The 20,963-nt window shown below is 44.2% G+C and overlaps 1 protein-coding gene across 1 annotated transcript in view; it reads left to right on the forward strand.

Moving 5' to 3' along the window:
• The window catches only part of LOC115194769 (uncharacterized), a 77,257-nt gene that overhangs the window by 22,385 nt on the left and 33,909 nt on the right, over positions 1-20,963 (forward strand). The window contains exons 3-8 of the mRNA XM_029754697.1: positions 1,567-1,851; positions 2,037-2,150; positions 3,223-3,261; positions 3,666-3,698; positions 4,234-4,467; positions 20,144-20,386. Of these exons, the coding sequence (XP_029610557.1) occupies positions 1,567-1,851; positions 2,037-2,150; positions 3,223-3,261; positions 3,666-3,698; positions 4,234-4,467; positions 20,144-20,386 (948 nt within the window). The remainder of the gene's footprint in view (positions 1-1,566; positions 1,852-2,036; positions 2,151-3,222; positions 3,262-3,665; positions 3,699-4,233; positions 4,468-20,143; positions 20,387-20,963) is intronic.

A 20,963-nucleotide genomic window follows, 5' to 3' on the forward strand; every position in this document is an offset into this window, starting at 1 on the left:
AGCACACATCCTTTACAACACACTCCTCACACATCCAAACCTCCCACACTGTCACACTGTCTGTGTCCTAATATTCCTACTACCTGCTGTTGACTCACTTGCTGTGTCCTAATATTCCTACTACCTGCTGTTGACTCACAGTAGTTACTATGTACTGATAGAGATACATACTATAGAGAAGGTATTGTATAGTCAACAGCATCGTGCTGCTTTGTTAATTGATTTGTCCAAGGCTTTTGACACAGTGAATTATTGATGTCATTCAAGTAAAGCTGTTGCTGGTTTAATGATTATCTCAGTGTTACATCAATGTATTCAGGTTGATGGCATGACTTCTGACCATCTTTCTGTTAATACTGGAGTGCTGCAGGGTTCTGTTCATGACTCCTGACCATCTTTCTGTTAATACTGGAGTGCTGCAGGGTTCTGTTCATGACTTCTGACCATCTTTCTGTTAATACTGGAGTGCTGCAGGGTTCTGTTCTTGGGCCGTTGTTGTTCACTATCTATGTAAATAACTTGTGTGAAAACATTGCTGATGAAAGGTCCATCTATATGCAGATGAGACATCACCTATACCCCTGATCCCACACTAGATCAGGAAGTGTTTAATTTAAATGTTTTACATTTTAGTCATTTAGCAGACGCTCTTATCCAGAGCGACTTACAGTAGTGAATGCATACATTTTCATACATTTCATTAAAAAAAAATCCTGTGCTGTCCCCCTGTGGGAATCGAACCCACAACCCATGCTGGCGTTGCAAACACCATGCTCTACCAACTGAGCTACAGGGAAGGCTGTTGACTAGGTATTTATCAAATAGCAGGAAGTGTTTGTCGTCATCATCACCTCTTTCAGATCAAATTGGTCCTAAATGCAGAGAAAATCTAACTAATGGTCAAGATCAAGAAAGCAACCCTGCCTCAGTCACTTATCAAAACCAGCATCATCACTACCTGCTCATCAATCCTGCCTCAGATAGTCACTTATCAAAACCAGCCACTAGAGGTGATGTCATCAAGTAGGGATGTATTTTAATCATCATTATAATACATGGAAATACACTACATGATCAAAAGTATGTGGACACCTGCTATTATCTAACATTAGGTAGATACACTACATGACCAAAAGTATGTGGGCACCTGCTCATTGAACATCTCATTCCAAAATCATGGGCATTAATATGGAGTTGGTCCCCCTTTGCTGCTATAACAACCTCCACTCTTCTGGGAAGGCTTTCCACTAGATGATGGAACATTGCTGTGGGGACTTGCTTCCATTCAACCACGAGGCTGGGCACTGATGTTGGGCGATTAGGCCTGGCTCGCTTTCCATTTCATCCCAACGGGGTTTTACATGGATAAAGAGAGGGGTGGACTCAGAGACATCAGACTAAACAAGACATGAATAAAGAGAGGGGTGGAGTCAGACATCAGACTAAACAAGACATGGATAAAGAGAGGGGTGGACTCAGAGACAGACTAAACAAGGGATTTTAACACAACTGTATATCAACACTAGACACTCTACCATGGGTCTGTTTTATCTTGTATCTGTGTAGGTGCTGTATCTCAGCCAGTGATCTCTATTGATGGAACTAAAGGCTGGGGGGTGGTCCTGAAGTGTGAGTCTGGAGGCTGGTTTCCTGAACCTGAGATGGAGTGGCTGGACAGTTCTGGAACCATCCTCCCTGCTGATGGACCTCCAGAGAGACACAGGGACTCAGAGGGCCTCTACGCTGTGAGACGACATGTCACCGTGAACCAGACTGACATCAACAGGTTCACCTGTAGAGTTAATCAGCTGGAGATCAACCACATGAAGGAGACAGAGATTAATGTCCCAGGTGAGGTCTTCATTGGTTAACCCAAATACCTGAGACCTCTTGTTAGTTAGTGGAGGACGGTTTCCTAAGGGATGACCTGATTGGTCTGTTTTCAGTAGTACTGTATTTATAAATGATGCTTTACTTCCTGTACAGTATATATGTAGGTGGTGTTGTAATGGTTTGACATGGCTTCTCTGTTTCAGATGACGTGTTTCCTAAATCACAAACAGGGCTGATTGTTGGTCTAATAGCAGCAGTAGCTGTTGCAGTTCTTGCAGCTTCAGCTGGTGTCTACAAGCGGAGAAAACATACTGACGGTGAGTTTAACCTGATCTCTGACTGGTCCTTGATGTCTCATCATTAAGAGTCCCTCAGTCAGAGATATTAAACATACTGAAGGTGAGTTTAACCTTGATCTCTGACTGGTCCTTGATGTCTCATCATTAAGAGTCCCTCAGTCAGAGATATTAAACATACTGAAGGTGAGTTGAATGACCCATATCCTGTCCATTAGACTCTATTCATTTATACCAGGTTACCTTCAGACCAGTCCTGTATTAGATCAGGATATAACTAGGAATGACCCATATCCTGTCCATTAGACTCTATTCATTTATACCAGGTTACCTTCAGACCAGTCCTGTATTAGATCAGGATATAACTAGGAATGACCCATATCCTGTCCATTAGACTCTATTCATTTATACCAGGTTACCTTCAGACCAGTCCTGTATTAGATCAGGATATAACTAGGAATGATCCATATCCTGTCCATTAGACTCTATTCATTTATACCAGGTTACCTTCAGACCAGTCCTGTATCAGATCAGGATATAACTAGGAATGATCCATATTCTGTCCATTAGACTCTATTCATTTATACCAGGTTACCTTCAGACCAGTCCTGTATTAGATCAGGATATAACTAGGAATGATCCATATCCTGTCCATTAGACTCTATTCATTTATACCAGGTTACCTTCAGACCAGTCCTGTATTAGATCAGGATATAACTAGGAATGATCCATATCCTGTCCATTAGACTCTATTCATTTATACCAGGTTACCTTCAGTCCTGTATTAGATCAGGATATAACTAGGAATGATCCATATCCTGTCCATTAGACTCTATTCATTTATACCAGGTTACCTTCAGACCAGTCCTGTATTAGATCAGGATATAACTAGGTTACCTTCAGACCCTAACAAAACGGACCTGTTTGTGTTCAGGAGAGTTTTATTGATATTATATAAGGTCCAAATACTTTCTAGCTCAAACAGTTCGGATGCTATGGATAATAATAATAATTTGCACGCTGGACCGAACAGCCAAATAGCACATAATTATTATTGTAATGCTTTTATACATTTGTTTTCTTTTGTCTACAGAAGTATACAAGAAGGCGATTAAACGATTGAAAGAACACAGTAAGCCTTTTGTTTGACATGTAGAGATTCTTATTGTCAATTGGTTTATTACTATAATACTGATGGGTCAACTGTTAATCACAGACCTCATGGTTTATTACTATAATACTGATGGGTCAACTGTTAATCACAGACCTCATGGTTTATTACTATAATACTGATGGGTCAACTGTTAATCACAGACCTCATGGTTTATTACTATAATACTGATGGGTCAACTGTTAATCACAGACCTCATGGTTTATTACTATAATACTGATGGGTCAACTGTTAATCACAGACCTCATGGTTTTAATGGTTATACTGTATATTCATTTGTGTTTTTAATATATTATAGACCAATAAATAATACAACCAGAAAACACATTAATGAATATTCATGTTTCCAATATTCTTGTATACAGCGAAGGACTTTAAATTGGCTCAGGAAAAGTGGCGTAAGTATAGTATATAACTCTACATCTAACCTGACTAGTAACGTCCTCTTGTTCTACAGTATATAACTCTACATCTAACCTGACTAGTAATGTCCTCTTGTTCTACAGTATATAACTCTACATCTAACCTGACTAGTAATGTCCTCTTGTTCTACAGTATATAACTCTACATCTAACCTGACTAGTAACGTCCTCTTGTTCTACAGTATATAACTCTACATCTAACCTGACTAGTAACGTCCTCTTGTTCTACAGTATATAACTCTACATCTAACCTGACTAGTAATGTCCTCTTGTTCTACAGTATATAACTCTACATCTAACCTGACTAGTAATGTCCTCTTGTTCTACAGTATATAACTCTACATCTAACCTGTCTAGTAATGTCCTCTTGTTCTACAGTATATAACTCTACATCTAACCTGACTAGTAATGTCCTCTTGTTCTACAGTATATAACTCTACATCTAACCTGACTAGTAATGTCCTCTAGTTCTACAGTATATAACTCTACATCTGTTTTCTTTCCTGTCTAGGTGATGCCAAGTTTGTGGACATAAACAAGGGTCACCTCATCCAGAATGTTACCACGGTGATTCCCAAAGCATTTTACTTGATCCGTTCTGAGACGTACTGTAAGATCCATGCTGCCGCCAGCAAGGACCAGATGAGCCTGTTGTACGAGGCTCTAGAAGAAGCAGGGTTATATGTGAAATCAGACTTTTACAGGATTCTACTGGATCTGGAAACTGACCTTGTCACCGACCTGGGTAAGAACCTCTCTACCTCTGGTTACACATCACTGGAATATAAACCTTATCTAGTCTATCACCTGGGTAAGAACCTCTCTACCTCTGGTTACACATCACTGGAATATAAACCTTATCTAGTCTATCACCTGGGTAAGAACCTCTCTACCTCTCTACCTCTGGTTACATATCACTGGAATATAAACCTTATCTAGTCTATCACCTGGGTAAGATCCTCTCTACCTCTGGTTACATATCAAACGCTCCCTGAAACATTTCAACGAGCAAGCCTTTCTAATCGACCTGGCCCTGGTATCCTGGAAGGATATTGACCTCATCCCGTCAGTAGAGGATGCCTGGTTGTTTTTTAAAAATGCCTTCCTCTCCATCTTAAATAAGCATGCCCCTTTCAAGAAATTTAGAACCAGGAACAGATATAGCCCTTGGTTCTCCCCAGACCTGACTGCCCTTAACCAACACAAAAATATCCTGTGGCGTTCTGCATTAGCATCGAACTGCCCCCGCGATATGCAACTTTTTAGGGAAGTTAGAAACCAATACACACAGGCAGTTAGAAACGCCAAGGCTAGCTTTTTCAAACAGAAATTTGCTTCGTGCAACTCCAACTCTAAAAAGTTCTGGGACATTGTAAAGTCCATGGAGAATAAGAACACCTCCTCCCAACTGCCCACTGCACTGAGGATAGGAAACTCTGTCACCACCGATAAGCCCACTATAATTGAGAATTTCAATAGGCATTTTTCTACGGCTGGCCATGCTTTCCACCTAACTACCCCTACTGCATTCAACAGCACTGCACCCCCCACAGCTACTCGCCCAAGCCTCCCCCATTTCTCCTTCTCCCAAATCCATTCAGCTGATGTTCTGAAAGAGCTGCAAAATCTGGACCCCTACAAATCAGCTGGGCTTGACAATCTGGACCCTTTCTTTCTAAAATTATCTGCCGAAATTATTGCAACCCCTATTACTAGCCTGTTCAACCTCTCTTTCGTGTCGTCTGAGATTCCCATAGATTGGAAAGCAGCTGCTGTCATCCCCCTCTTCAAAGGAGGTGACACTCTTGACCCAAATTGCTACAGACCTATATCCATCCTACCCTGCCTTTCTAAGGTCTTCGAAAGCCAAGTCAACAAACAGATTACCGACTATTTTGAATCCCACCGCACCCTCTCCGCTATGCAATCTGGTTTCAGAGCTGGTCATGGGTGCACCTCAGCCACGCTCAAGGTCCTAAACGACATCGTAACCGCCATCGATAAGAAACATTACTGTGCTGCCGTATTCATTGACCTGGCCAAAGCTTTTGACTCTGTTAATCACCACATCCTCATCGGCAGACTTAGTAGCCTTGGTTTCTCAAATGATTGCGTCGCCTGGTTCACCAACTACTTCTCTGACAGAGTTCAGTGTGTCAAATCGGAGGGCCTACTGTCTGGACCTCTGGCAGTCTCTATGGGGGTACCACAGGGTTCAATTCTTGGGCCAACTCTTTTCTCTGTATACATAAATGATGTCGCTCTTGCTGCTGGTGAATCTCTGATCCACCTCTACGCAGACGACACCATTCTGTATACTTCTGGCCCTTCTTTGGACACTGTGTTAACAACCCTCCAGACGAGCTTCAATGCCATTCAACTCTCCTTCCGTGGTCTCCAACTGCTCCTAAACACAAGTAAAAGTAAATGCATGCTCTTCAACCGATCGCTGCCTGCACCTGCCCGCCCATCCAGCATAACTTCTCTGGACGGTTCTAACTTAGAATTTGTGGACAACTACAAATACCTAGGTGTCTGGTTAGACTGTAAACTCTCCTTCCAGACTCACATCAATCATCTCCAATCCAAAGTGAAATCTAGAATTGGCTTCCTATTTCGCAACAAAGCATCCTTCACTCATGCTGCCAAACATACCCTCGTAAAACTGACCATCCTACCAATCCTCGACTTCGGCGATGTCATTTACAAAATAGCCTCCAATACCCTACTCAACAAGCTGGATGCAGTCTATCACAGTGCCATCCGTTTTGTCACCAAAGCCCCATATACAACCCACCACTGCGACCTGTATGCTCTCGTTGGCTGGCCTTCACTTCATAATCGTCGCCAAACACATTGGCTCCAGGTCATCTACAAGACCCTGCTAGGTAAAGTCCCCCCTTATCTCCGCTCACTGGTCACCATAGCAGCACCCACCTGTAGCACGCGCTCCAGCAGGTATATCTCTCTGGTCACCCCTAAAGCCAACTCCTCCTTTGGTCGTCTCTCCTTCCAGTTCTCAGCTGCCAATGACTGGAACGAACTACAAAAATCTCTAAAACTGGAAACACTTATCTCCCTCACTAGCTTTAAGCACCAGCTGTCAGAGCAGCTCACAGATCTCTGCACCTGTACATAGCCCATCTTTAATTTAGCCCAAACTACTACCTCTTCCCCTACTGTATTTATTTATTTTATTTATTTTGCTCCTTTGCACCATATTATTTATATTTTAACTTTGAACTTTCTTCAAACTACAAATCTACCATTCCAGTGTTTTTCTTGCTATACTTTATTTACTTTGCCACCATGGCATTTTTTGCCTTTACATCCATTATCTCACATCATTTGCTCACATTGTATATAGTCTTATTTTTTTCTACTGCATCATTGATTGTATGTTGTTTTACTCCATGTGTAACTCTGTGTTTTTGTATGTTGTCGAACTGCTTTGCTTTATCTTGGCCAGGTCGCAATTGTAAATGAGAACTTGTTCTCAACTTGCCTACCTGGTTAAATAAAGGTGAAATAAAAATTTAAAAAAAAAAAATATCACTGGAATATAAACCTTATCTAGTCTATCACCTGGGTAAGAACCTCTCTTCCTCTGGTTACATATCACTGGAATATAAACCTTATCTAGTCTATCACCTGGGTAAGAACCTCTCTTCCTCTGGTTACATATCACTGGAATATAAACCTTATCTAGTCTATCACCTGGGTAAGAACCTCTCTACCTCTGGTTACATATCACTGGAATATAAACCTTATCTAGTCTATCACCTGGGTAAGAACCTCTCTACCTCTGGTTACATATCACTGGAATATAAACCTCATCTAGTCTATCACCTGGGTAAGAACCTCTCTACCTCTGGTTACATATCACTGGAATATAAGAGGTAGAGAGGTTCTTACCCAGGTGATAGACTAGATGAAGTCTATCACCTGGGTAAGAACCTCTCTACCTCTGGTTACATATCACTGGAATATAAACCTTATCTAGTCTATCACCTGGGTAAGATTATGGTAATGTGGCTGTATTGTCTCACGAGTTTCACCACATTGTACCAAACGGACCAGTTCGTAGCTCGTTACTTCACCGATCATTTATAAATTCTCCAGAACATGAATGTCGTTCGGTTCTCCAGTTCTGTGAGGTGGAAGAAATTATTTTGTTCTCTCTATAAAAACTCAATCTCTCTGTATACTGTCTGGCCATGAGGAAGATTCTCTTCCAGGAATTTACGACCTCTCTGGAATGGGAAATAATCATATTACTTGTTTAGTATCTGAATCCATGTAGGGTTACTCTACCATATAGTTCCTAACTGAGCAGATCAATCAATCAAATGTATTTTATTATGCCCTTTTAAGATCTGCAGTTGTCTCAGTGCTTTACAAATACTGAAACCCAAAGATCAAGCAATGCAGAGTGTCGTGTCTTTGGCATCATTAGAGTGAAGACTGTTATTTTATCAGTTATAATTTTCCTAATATAACTTTCAGATATCATAATATCTAATCTGAGTCTTCTGATTAATGATGTTTTCTTTACCTCGTCAGTTTCATTCCAAACGTCGTAAATTGTTGGTTATCTGCAAGAACCCAGTTTTCACTATGAAACATCCATACAACATTTATTTACTAACTAACTAAATAATCACAGAAATGCATAAACAAACAAACAGTAGATATGGTTACAAGGAAATGATAGGGGAGGTTCCCTAGTGGGCTAAACCGATATGACGGCTTGGTGGACAAAGGGAAGTGGGTGTAGACTGAAAAGGGCGGGAAAGAACAGACACAGTTAATAATTATATTGATTGAAATGCTAATCCTTTGCTCATTCGGGAATAATTGCAATCAATACATATTTACGCTCAGTGTGTCGTGGTGATATCCGTCCGTCTGTCTGTTGGAGAGTTTGTCCGAATGTCTCTGTCTCTCTCTCAAATCAAAGTATTTCATGGTTAGAATGGATACTTCAGATACCATTCAGAAATGTTCTCATAGAGTAATGTTTTGTTGGTCTTCGCATCCGGTTGACAATTTCTAGCTGCAGACTAGTAATTACTATCTAAGATTTGCTCTTATTCTGCAGGGATTGATAGTCTCAGAGATGATAAACAATTTCCAGCCGTGTAGCCAATGCTTCATGTGGTTAGGAATTCAACAGCCATTTCAACCTTAGACCACAAAAACCTCACTCAAACGAAGAGGATTTCCTCAGGAGGGAGTTTTATTCGTAAGATTAGAAAAGGCTGACGCCAGATCGTGTCTGTGCTCACGGGGGCGGGCCAATAACTTTAAAGGGAATACAATCTCACTTTAAAGGTTTAACATCACATTACATCATTTCACAAATAGTTTAATCTTTACTCATTCCTTTTATACAATAATTAGATGCAAACCCCATAATTGAGAAATGTACATATTCAGAGATATAGTCATGTGTATTTCCTGTCCTCTCTGAGGTCACCAAATGAAACACACTCGTCCCTTAAGTGTCCATTCCCACCTTCTCACAAGTGGACCTTTTGTATCAAATTCCCATTTTGGGGATTTAGGAGTTCGCCAAGTGAAATCCTTTGTTCTCTCTATGCATCTCTCTCTCGTTCTGTATGTCCAGGGGGAGAGTCTCCTCCAGGAATTTTCGATCTAACAGAACGTGTGTGTGACTCCTTAGAAAGACTGGAACCTAGGACAAAACCTAGAGAGTCCTGGGTAGAGAGGAACCAGGCTCTGAGGGGTGACCAGTCCTCTACTGGCTGTACTGGGTAGAACAGAGGAACCAGGCTCTGAGGGGTGACCAGTCCTCTACTGGCTGTACTGGGTAGACCAGAGGAACCAGGCTCTGAGGGGTGACCAGTCCTCTACTGGCTGTACTGGGTAAACCAGAGGAACCAGGCTCTGAGGGGTGACCAGTCCTCTACTGGCTGTACTGGGTAGACCAGAGGAACCAGGCTCTGAGGGGTGACCAGTCCTCTACTGGCTGTACTGGGTAGACCTGAGCAACCAGGCTCTGAGGGGTGACCAGTCCTCTACTGGCTGTACTGGGTAGACCAGAGGAACCAGGCTCTGAGGGGTGACCAGTCCTCTACTGGCTGTACTGGGTAGAGAGGAACCAGGCTCTGAGTGGTGACCAGTCCTCTACTGGCTGTACTGGGTAGACCAGAGGAACCAGGTTTTGAGGGGTGACCAGTCCTCTACTGGCTGTACTGGGTAGAGCGGAACAAGGCTCTGAGGGGTGACCAGTCCTCTATTGGCTGTACTGGGTAGACCAGAGGAACCAGGCTCTGAGGGGTGACCAGTCCTCTACTGCCTGTACTGGGTAGACCAGAGGAACCAGGCTCTGATGGGTGACCAGTCCTCTACTGGCTGTACTGGGTAGAGAGGAACCAGGCTCTGAGGGGTGACCAGTCCTCTACTGGCTGTACTGGCTAGACCAGAGGAACCAGGCTCTGAGTGGTGACCAGTCCTCTACTGGCTGTACTGGGTAGACCAGAGGAACCAGGCTCTGAGGGGTGACCAGTCCTCTACTGGCTGTACTGGGTAGACCAGAGAATCCAGGCTCTGAGGGGTGACCAGTCCTTTACTGGCTGTACTGGGTAGACCAGAGGAACCAAACTCTGAGGGGTGACCAGTCCTCTACTGGCTGTACTGGGTAGACCAGAGAAACCAGGCTCTGAGGGGTGACCAGTCCTCTACTGGCTGTACTGGGTAGAGAGGAACCAGGCTCTGAGGGGTGACCAGTCGTCTACTGGCTGTACTGGGTAGACCAGAGGAACCAGGTTTTGAGGGGTGACCAGTCCTCTCCTGGCTGTACTGGGTAGACCAGAGGAACCAGACTCTGAGGGGTGACCAGTCCTCTACTGGCTGTACTGGGTAGAGAGGAACCAGGCTCTGAGGGGTGACCAGTCCTCTACTGGCTGTACTGGGTAGACCAGAGGAACCAGGCTCTGAGGGGTGACCAGTCCTCTACTGGCTGTACTGGGTAGACCAGAGGAACCAGGCTCTGAGGGGTGTCCAGTCCTCTACTGGCTGTACTGGGTAGACCAGAGGAACCAGGCTCTGAGGGGTGACCAGTCCTCTACTGGCTGTACTGGGTAGACCAGAGGAACCAGGCTCTGAGGGGTGACCAGTCCTCTACTGGCTGTACTGGGTAGACCAGAGGAACCAGGCTGTGAGGGGTGACCAGTCCTCTACTGGCTGTACTGGGTAGACCAGAGGAACCAGGCTCTGAGGGGTGACCAGTCCTCTACTGGCTGTACTGGGTAGAGAGGAACCAGGCTCTGAGGGGTGGCCAGTCCTCTACTGGCTGTACTGGGTAAACCAGAGGAACCAGGCTCTGAGGGGTGACCAGTCCTCTACTGGCTGTACTGGGTAGACCAGAGGAACCAGGCTCTGAGGGGTGACCAGTCCTCTACTGGCTGTACTGGGTAGAGACGAACCAGGCTCTGAGGGGTGACCAGTCCTCTACTGGCTGTACTGGGTAGACCAGAGGAACCAGGCTCTGAGGGGTGACCAGTCGTCTACTGACTGTACTGGGTAGAGAGGAACCAGACTCTGAGGGGTGACCAGTCCTCTACTGGCTGTACTGCGTAGACCAGAGGAACCAGGTTTTGAGGGGTGACCAGTCCTCTACTGGCTGTACTGGGTAGACCAGAGGAACCAGACTCTGAGGGGTGACCAGTCCTCTACTGGCTGTACTGGGTAGAGAGGAACCAGGCTCTGAGGGGTGACCAGTCCTCTACTGGCTGTACTGGGTAGACCAGAGGAACCAGGCTCTGAGGGGTGACCAGTCCTCTACTGGCTGTACTGGGTAGACCAGAGGAACCAGGCTCTGAGGGGTGACCAGTCCTCTACTGGCTGTACTGGGTAGACCAGAGGAACCAGGCTGTGAGGGGTGACCAGTCCTCTACTGGCTGTACTGGGTAGACCAGAGGAACCAGGCTCTGAGGGGTGACCAGTCCTCTACTGGCTGTACTGGGTAGAGACGAACCAGGCTCTGAGGGGTGACCAGTCCTCTACTGGCTGTACTGGGTAGACCAGAGGAACCAGGCTCTGAGGGGTGACCAGTCCTCTACTGGCTGTACTGGGTAGATCAGAGGAACCAAACTCTGAGGGGTGACCAGTCCTCTACTGGCTGTACTGGGTAGACCAGAGAAACCAGGCTCTGAGGGGTGACCAGTCCTCTACTGGCTGTACTGGGTAGAGAGGAACCAGGCTCTGAGGGGTGACCAGTCGTCTACTGGCTGTACTGGGTAGACCAGAGGAACCAGGTTTTGAGGGGTGACCAGTCCTCTCCTGGCTGTACTGGGTAGACCAGAGGAACCAGACTCTGAGGGGTGACCAGTCCTCTACTGGCTGTACTGGGTAGAGAGGAACCAGGCTCTGAGGGGTGACCAGTCCTCTACTGGCTGTACTGGGTAGACCAGAGGAACCAGGCTCTGAGGGGTGACCAGTCCTCTACTGGCTGTACTGGGTAGACCAGAGGAACCAGGCTCTGAGGGGTGTCCAGTCCTCTACTGGCTGTACTGGGTAGACCAGAGGAACCAGGCTCTGAGGGGTGACCAGTCCTCTACTGGCTGTACTGGGTAGACCAGAGGAACCAGGCTCTGAGGGGTGACCAGTCCTCTACTGGCTGTACTGGGTAGACCAGAGGAACCAGGCTGTGAGGGGTGACCAGTCCTCTACTGGCTGTACTGGGTAGACCAGAGGAACCAGGCTCTGAGGGGTGACCAGTCCTCTACTGGCTGTACTGGGTAGAGAGGAACCAGGCTCTGAGGGGTGGCCAGTCCTCTACTGGCTGTACTGGGTAAACCAGAGGAACCAGGCTCTGAGGGGTGACCAGTCCTCTACTGGCTGTACTGGGTAGAGACGAACCAGGCTCTGAGGGGTGACCAGTCCTCTACTGGCTGTACTGGGTAGACCAGAGGAACCAGGCTCTGAGGGGTGACCAGTCGTCTACTGACTGTACTGGGTAGAGAGGAACCAGACTCTGAGGGGTGACCAGTCCTCTACTGGCTGTACTGCGTAGACCAGAGGAACCAGGTTTTGAGGGGTGACCAGTCCTCTACTGGCTGTACTGGGTAGACCAGAGGAACCAGACTCTGAGGGGTGACCAGTCCTCTACTGGCTGTACTGGGTAGAGAGGAACCAGGCTCTGAGGGGTGACCAGTCCTCTACTGGCTGTACTGGGTAGACCAGAGGAACCAGGCTCTGAGGGGTGACCAGTCCTCTACTGGCTGTACTGGGTAGACCAGAGGAACCAGGCTCTGAGGGGTGACCAGTCCTCTACTGGCTGTACTGGGTAGACCAGAGGAACCAGGCTGTGAGGGGTGACCAGTCCTCTACTGGCTGTACTGGGTAGACCAGAGGAACCAGGCTCTGAGGGGTGACCAGTCCTCTACTGGCTGTACTGGGTAGAGACGAACCAGGCTCTGAGGGGTGACCAGTCCTCTACTGGCTGTACTGGGTAGACCAGAGGAACCAGGCTCTGAGGGGTGACCAGTCCTCTACTGGCTGTACTGGGTAGACCAGAGGAACCAGGCTCTGAGGGGTGACCAGTCCTCTACTGGCTGTACTGGGTAGACCAGAGGAACCAGGCTCTGAGGGGTGACCAGTCGTCTACTGACTGTACTGGGTACAGTCAGCTCACAGGCTGTTTGCCTGTGAGCCAATGAAACATATGATAGAACATTCAGGATATTATATGTGTGTAGTAGATCTTAGTAGGTTGAGGTGTGTAATATTGGATGTGATTTAGTGACAGTGTCTATGATGTTTGAGTGTCTATGAGTGTAACATGAAGTGAGTATAGCCTTAATATTCAGGATGATAACTGTAATCCATATCATATCACCATCATAGATGCATCATAATTACATTAAACATAATTTTCATAGAAAAACACATTCCATCATTTCCATAGTAATTGCCTTTTCACATGATTATGAAAGAGACCTGGTCTTACTATAGAGACGGCTTCACTGCAGAGCTTCACTACATTCCAAGATGGCGTAGCAGTCAGACGTCTTTGTCTTGTCTCATCCCATGTATATATCTTTTTAATATTTTTACTAAACCTCAACTTCAAAATACTCTCCTGCAAACCGCCTCACCCAATGTGGTGTGGATCTGTTTTTTTCTAAAGTATTTCTCTTTACCTCCGAACTGGAATACCTCAACTGAAGCTAGCTAGCTAACTAGCTATCAGCTATCAGTCAGCTAACCACTGCTAGCGGTCATCAGCTAACCTTTAGCTAGGAAAGCTCTTGCCAGTTCGTACAACGCGTTTCAAACCAGAGCATACCGGACCTATTTTTCTCTCCATATCCCCGGATTCCTTCCGCAAACTCTGAACCCTTTCATCTCGATTATGGCAGCTAGCTAACCGCAACCTGGGTTGACTACTCCTGGCTAACGTTTCCGTCCCGGAGTAAGCACCAACTAGCCTGGGGCTAGCCCATGCTAGATCCATCTCCCAGCTAGGGCTCCTGGGCTACTCCTGAAGCCCACTCCTCGGCTATATCCAGATATCTACTGCCAGTACGGGGCACGGAACCCCGCCGATCCTTCACGACTGGAATACCAACATAATCCGCGTGAGTCGTTTAGGCTTCTCACGGACGCACTTCTCCGACGCAACTCTAGTCCTCACGATGTCAGTGTCCCTTTTGGCTTAGTGGTCCGATTTCTCCCCCTTTCTCTGATAGTGTCGTCTGAAGACGGACAGCTCTGTAGCTCAGAGCTCACAGCTTAGGAATGGAACAGCGTAGATACCACGATTCAATGGGGAGTGTAGGCCAAGTGTTCCGACTTGAATTCACCCGCTTAGACACGGCTACTCATCCATAGCATGGGTAGAAAAATATTTATTTGTCTTCAACCTTGTGTGGCGTTTTGGGTTCGTTGACCTTTTAGACCTTGGCTGCAGCTTGGGGTTACTTAGTCTGATCTGTTCATTCTTAACCCCATGTCTTATACCCTCGGGTCAGAAGTGGGTGTAACCGCCTTTAGGGCAATTCTCTGGGCGTACCAAGTTAAGAGGCAAGGTCTAGATTTTACTCAAATCCAATTTTAGACACTAACGTCACATTTCATCTTTACCAAAACATTCTCTTTGATTTGGATATTTTCCACACAACGTACATTGTATAAACATCAGGCATATACTGGGAAAACTCTTAAAGTTACAATGTTTTCATAATAACGTCATCTATTAACCTTTAATAACAAAACAAAAATGGCATACATTTTCATATTCCATCTATCGTCATGACCACCATTGTGGCTGATTGTTCCAAAGTCCCTTTATTGCATGTTTAATGTTCTGAGGCCAGTTCTCCATAGTGAGACGACAAAGGAATTTTGTCTGTGGCCTAAGATTTAACATGGGTGTGAGGGGTCATAAAACCCCCACATCTTCAGACCCCTAGATCTCTCCTCCTCTGTTGGGGGTTGAGAGATAATCTGTAGGGTTGTGGTCTCCTGTAACCTGACCTGATCAGGACAGTCATGACAACATCAAGCTCAGTCCGATGATGCTGTGACACACCGCCCCAGACCACCACTCTACACCCTCCACCTCCAAATCGATCCCGGCGCAGAGTACCGGCTTCGGTGTAACGCTCATTCCTTCGACGATAAACGCAAATCTGACCATCACCCCTGGTGAGACAAAACTGCGACTCGTCAGTGAACAGCACTTTTTGCCAGTCCTGTCTGGTCCAGCGACAGGTAGGTTTGTGCCCATAGGCAACGTTGTTGCCGGTGATGTCTGGTGAGGACCTGCCTTACAACAGGCCTACAAGCCCTCAGTCAAGCCTCTCTCAGCCTATTGCGGACAGTCTGAGCACTGATGGAGGGATTGTGCGTTCCTGGTGTAACTCGGGCAGTTGTTGTTGCCATCCTGTACCTGTCCCGGAGGTGTGATGTTCGGATGTACTGATCCTGTGCAGGTGTTGTTACTTGTGGTCTGCCACTGTGTGGACAATCAGCTGTCCATCCTGTCTCCCTGTAGCGCTGTCTTAGGCGTCTCACAGTACGGACATTGCAAAAAAAAATCCCTGGCCACATCTGCAGTCCTCATGCCTCCTTGCAACATGCCTAAGGCACGTTTACATATATGAGCAGGGACCCTGGGCATCTTTCTTTTGGTGTTTTTCAGAGTCAGTAGAAAGGCCTCTTTAATTGCCTACCATCTGTAAGCTGTTAGTGTCTTAACGACCGTTCCACAGGTGCATGTTCATTAATTGTTTATGGTTCATTGAACAAGCATGGGAAACAGTGTTTAAACCCTTTACAATGAAGATCTGTGAAGATTTTTACAAATTATCTTTGGAAAGACAGGGTCCTGAAAAAGGGACGTTTCTTTTTTTGCTGAGTTTAGGTTAGGGATGAACAGGTATGGGTTAGGGATGAACAGGTATGGGTTAGGGGTGAACAGGTATGGGTTAGGGGTGAACAGGTATGGGTTAGGGGTGAACAGGTATGGGTTAGGGGTGAACAGGTATGGGTTAGGGGTGAACAGGTATGGGTTAGGGATGAACAGGTATGGGTTAGGGATGAACAGGTATGGGTTAGGGGTGAACAGGTATGGGTTAGGGGTGAACAGGTATGGGTTAGGGGTGAACAGGTATGGGTTAGGGGTGAACAGGTATGGGTTAGGGGTGAACAGGTATGGGTTAGGGATGAACAGGTATGGGTTAGGGAGGAACAGGTATGGGTTAGGGATGAACAGGTATGGGTTAGGGATGAACAGGTATGGGTTAGGGGTGAACAGGTATGGGTTAGGGGTGAACAGGTATGGGTTAGGGGTGAACAGGTATGGGTTAGGGATGAACAGGTATGGGTTAGGGATGAACAGGTATGGGTTAGGGATGAACACGTATGGGTTAGGGAGGAACAGGTATGGGTTAGGGAGGAACAGGTATGGGTTAGGGATGAACAGTCCCAAAACCCTGTGATTCACATAAAGAAAATAAGTATATAACTCTACATCTAACCTGACTAGTAATGTCCTCTTGTTCTACAGTATATAACTCTACATCTAACCTGACTAGTAATGTCCTCTTGTTCTACAGTATATAACTCTACATCTAACCTGACTAGTAATGTCCTCTTGTTCTACAGTATATAACTCTACATCTAACCTGACTAGTAATGTCCTCTTGTTCTACAGTATATAACTCTACATCTAACCTGACTAGTAATGTCCTCTTGTTCTACAGTATATAACTCTACATCTAACCTGACTAGTAATGTCCTCTTGTTCTACAGTATATAACTCTACATCTAACCTGACTAGTAATGTCCTCTTGTTCTACAGTATATAACTCTACATCTAACCTGACTAGTAATGTCCTCTAGTTCTACAGTATATAACTCTACATCTAACCTGACTAGTAATGTCCTCTTGTTCTACAGTATATAACTCTACATCTAACCTGACTAGTAATGTCCTCTTGTTCTACAGTATATAACTCTACATCTAACCTGACTAGTAATGTCCTCTTGTTCTACAGTATATAACTCTACATTTAACCTGACTAGTAATGTCCTCTTGTTCTACAGTATATAACTCTACATCTAACCTGACTAGTAATGTCCTCTTGTTCTACAGTATATAACTCTATATCTAACCTGACTAGTAATGTCCTCTTGTTCTACAGTATATAACTCTACATCTAACCTGACTAGTAATGTCCTCTAGTTCTACAGTATATAACTCTACATCTAACCTGACTAGTAATGTCCTCTTGTTCTACAGTATATAACTCTACATCTAACCTGACTAGTAATGTCCTCTTGTTCTACAGTATATAACTCTACATCTAACCTGACTAGTAATGTCCTCTTGTTCTACAGTATATAACTCTACATCTAACCTGACTAGTAATGTCCTCTTGTTCTACAGTATATAACTCTACATCTAACCTGACTAGTAATGTCCTCTTGTTCTACAGTATATAACTCTACATCTAACCTGACTAGTAATGTCCTCTTGTTCTACAGTATATAACTCTACATCTAACCTGTCTAGTAATGTCCTCTTGTTCTACAGTATATAACTCTACATCTAACCTGACAAATAATGTCCTCTTGTTCTACAGTATATAACTCTACATCTAACCTGACAAATAATGTCCTCTTGTTCTACAGTATATAACTCTACATCTAACCTGACTAGTAATGTCCTCTAGTTCTACAGTATATAACTCTACATCTAACCTGACTAGTAATGTCCTCTTGTTCTACAGTATATAACTCTACATCTAACCTGACTAGTAATGTCCTCTTGTTCTACAGTATATAACTCTACATCTAACCTGACTAGTAACGTCCTCTTGTTCTACAGTATATAACTCTACATCTAACCTGACTAGTAACGTCCTCTTGTTCTACAGTATATAACTCTACATCTAACCTGACTAGTAATGTCCTCTTGTTCTACAGTATATAACTCTACATTTAACCTGACTAGTAATGTCCTCTTGTTCTACAGTATATAACTCTACATCTAACCTGAATAGTAATGTCCTCTTGTTCTACAGTATATAACTCTACATCTAACCTGACTAGTAATGTCCTCTTGTTCTACAGTATATAACTCTACATCTAACCTGACTAGTAATGTCCTCTTGTTCTACAGTATATAACTCTACATCTAACCTGTCTAGTAATGTCCTCTTGTTCTACAGTATATAACTCTACATCTAACCTGACAAATAATGTCCTCTTGTTCTACAGTATATAACTCTACATCTAACCTGACAAATAATGTCCTCTTGTTCTACAGTATATAACTCTACATCTAACCTGACAAATAATGTCCTCTTGTTCTACAGTATATAACACTACATCTAACCTGACAAATAATGTCCTCTTGTTCTACAGTATATAACTCTACATCTAACCTGACAAATAATGTCCTCTTGTTCTACAGTATATAACTCTACATCTAACCTGACAAATAATGTCCTCTTGTTCTACAGTATATAACTCTACATCTAACCTGACTAGTAATGTCCTCTAGTTCTACAGTATATAACTCTACATCTAACCTGACTAGTAATGTCCTCTTGTTCTACAGTATATAACTCTACATCTAACCTGACTAGTAATGTCCTCTTGTTCTACAGTATATAACTCTACATCTAACCTGACTAGTAACGTCCTCTTGTTCTACAGTATATAACTCTACATCTAACCTGACTAGTAACGTCCTCTTGTTCTACAGTATATAACTCTACATCTAACCTGACTAGTAATGTCCTCTTGTTCTACAGTATATAACTCTACATTTAACCTGACTAGTAATGTCCTCTTGTTCTACAGTATATAACTCTACATCTAACCTGAATAGTAATGTCCTCTTGTTCTACAGTATATAACTCTACATCTAACCTGACTAGTAATGTCCTCTTGTTCTACAGTATATAACTCTACATCTAACCTGACTAGTAATGTCCTCTTGTTCTACAGTATATAACTCTACATCTAACCTGTCTAGTAATGTCCTCTTGTTCTACAGTATATAACTCTACATCTAACCTGACAAATAATGTCCTCTTGTTCTACAGTATATAACTCTACATCTAACCTGACAAATAATGTCCTCTTGTTCTACAGTATATAACTCTACATCTAACCTGACAAATAATGTCCTCTTGTTCTACAGTATATAACACTACATCTAACCTGACAAATAATGTCCTCTTGTTCTACAGTATATAACTCTACATCTAACCTGACAAATAATGTCCTCTTGTTCTACAGTATATAACACTACATCTAACCTGACAAATAATGTCCTCTTGTTCTACAGTATATAACTCTACATCTAACCTGACTAGTAATGTCCTCTTGTTCTACAGTATATAACTCTACATCTAACCTGACTAGTAACGTCCTCTTGTTCTACAGTATATAACTCTACATCTAACCTGACTAGTAACGTCCTCTTGTTCTACAGTATATAACTCTACATCTAACCTGTCTAGTAATGTCCTCTTGTTCTACAGTATATAACTCTACATCTAACCTGACTAGTAATGTCCTCTTGTTCTACAGTATATAACTCTACATCTAACCTGTCTAGTAATGTCCTCTTGTTCTACAGTATATAACTCTACATCTAACCTGACTAGTAATGTCCTCTTGTTCTACAGTATATAACTCTACATCTAACCTGACTAGTAATGTCCTCTTGTTCTACAGTATATAACTCTACATCTAACCTGTCTAGTAATGTCCTCTTGTTCTACAGTATATAACTCTACATCTAACCTGACTAGTAATGTCCTCTTGTTCTACAGTATATAACTCTACATCTAACCTGTCTAGTAATGTCCTCTTGTTCTACAGTATATAACTCTACATCTAACCTGACTAGTAATGTCCTCATCTCTTTTTAGGTGCCAGTTTTGTGGATGACCATAAGTATCGACTCATTCAGATGGTTACCAAGGTGAAGCCCATAATGTATGAGCTGTTCTATGAGAAGTTGTACTGTAACATCAGGATCAACCAGATGTACAGACAGGAACAGATGAGACTGTTGTTTGAGGCCCTAGAAGAAGCAGAAGACACAACAAGAGTGAAATCAGACTTTTACAGGATTCTACTGGATCTGGAACCTGAACTTGTCTTCAACCTGGGTAAGAACCTCTCTACCTCTGGTTACATATCACTGGAATATAAACCTTATCTAGTCTATCACCTGGGTAAGAACCTCTCTACCTCTGGTTACATATCACTGGAATATAAACCTTATCTAGTCTATCACCTGGGTAAGAACCTCTCTACCTCTGGTTACATATCACTGGAATATAAACCTGTCCTGTACTGGGTAGACCAGAGGAACCAGGCTCTGAGGGGTGACCAGTCCTCTACTGGCTGTACTGGGTAGAGAGGAACCAGGCTCTGAGGGGTGACCAGTCCTCTACTGGCTGTACTGGGTAGACCAGAGGAACCAGGCTCTGAGGGGTGACCAGTCCTCTACTGGCTGTACTGGGTAGACCAGAGGAACCAGGCTCTGAGGGGTGACCAGTCCTCTACTGGCTTTACTGGGTAGAGAGGAACCAGGCTCCGAGGGGTGACCAGTCCTCTACTGACTGTACTGGGTAAACCAGAGGAACCAGGCTCTGAGGGGTGACCAGTCCTCTACTGGCTGTACTGGGTAGACCAGAAGAACCAGGCTCTGAGGAGGTACCAGCAGGGTCAGATAATAACATG

The sequence above is a fragment of the Salmo trutta genome, chromosome 5 (genome assembly GCF_901001165.1).
Source record: "Salmo trutta chromosome 5, fSalTru1.1, whole genome shotgun sequence".
NCBI classification, from domain to species: Eukaryota; Metazoa; Chordata; class Actinopteri; order Salmoniformes; family Salmonidae; genus Salmo; species Salmo trutta.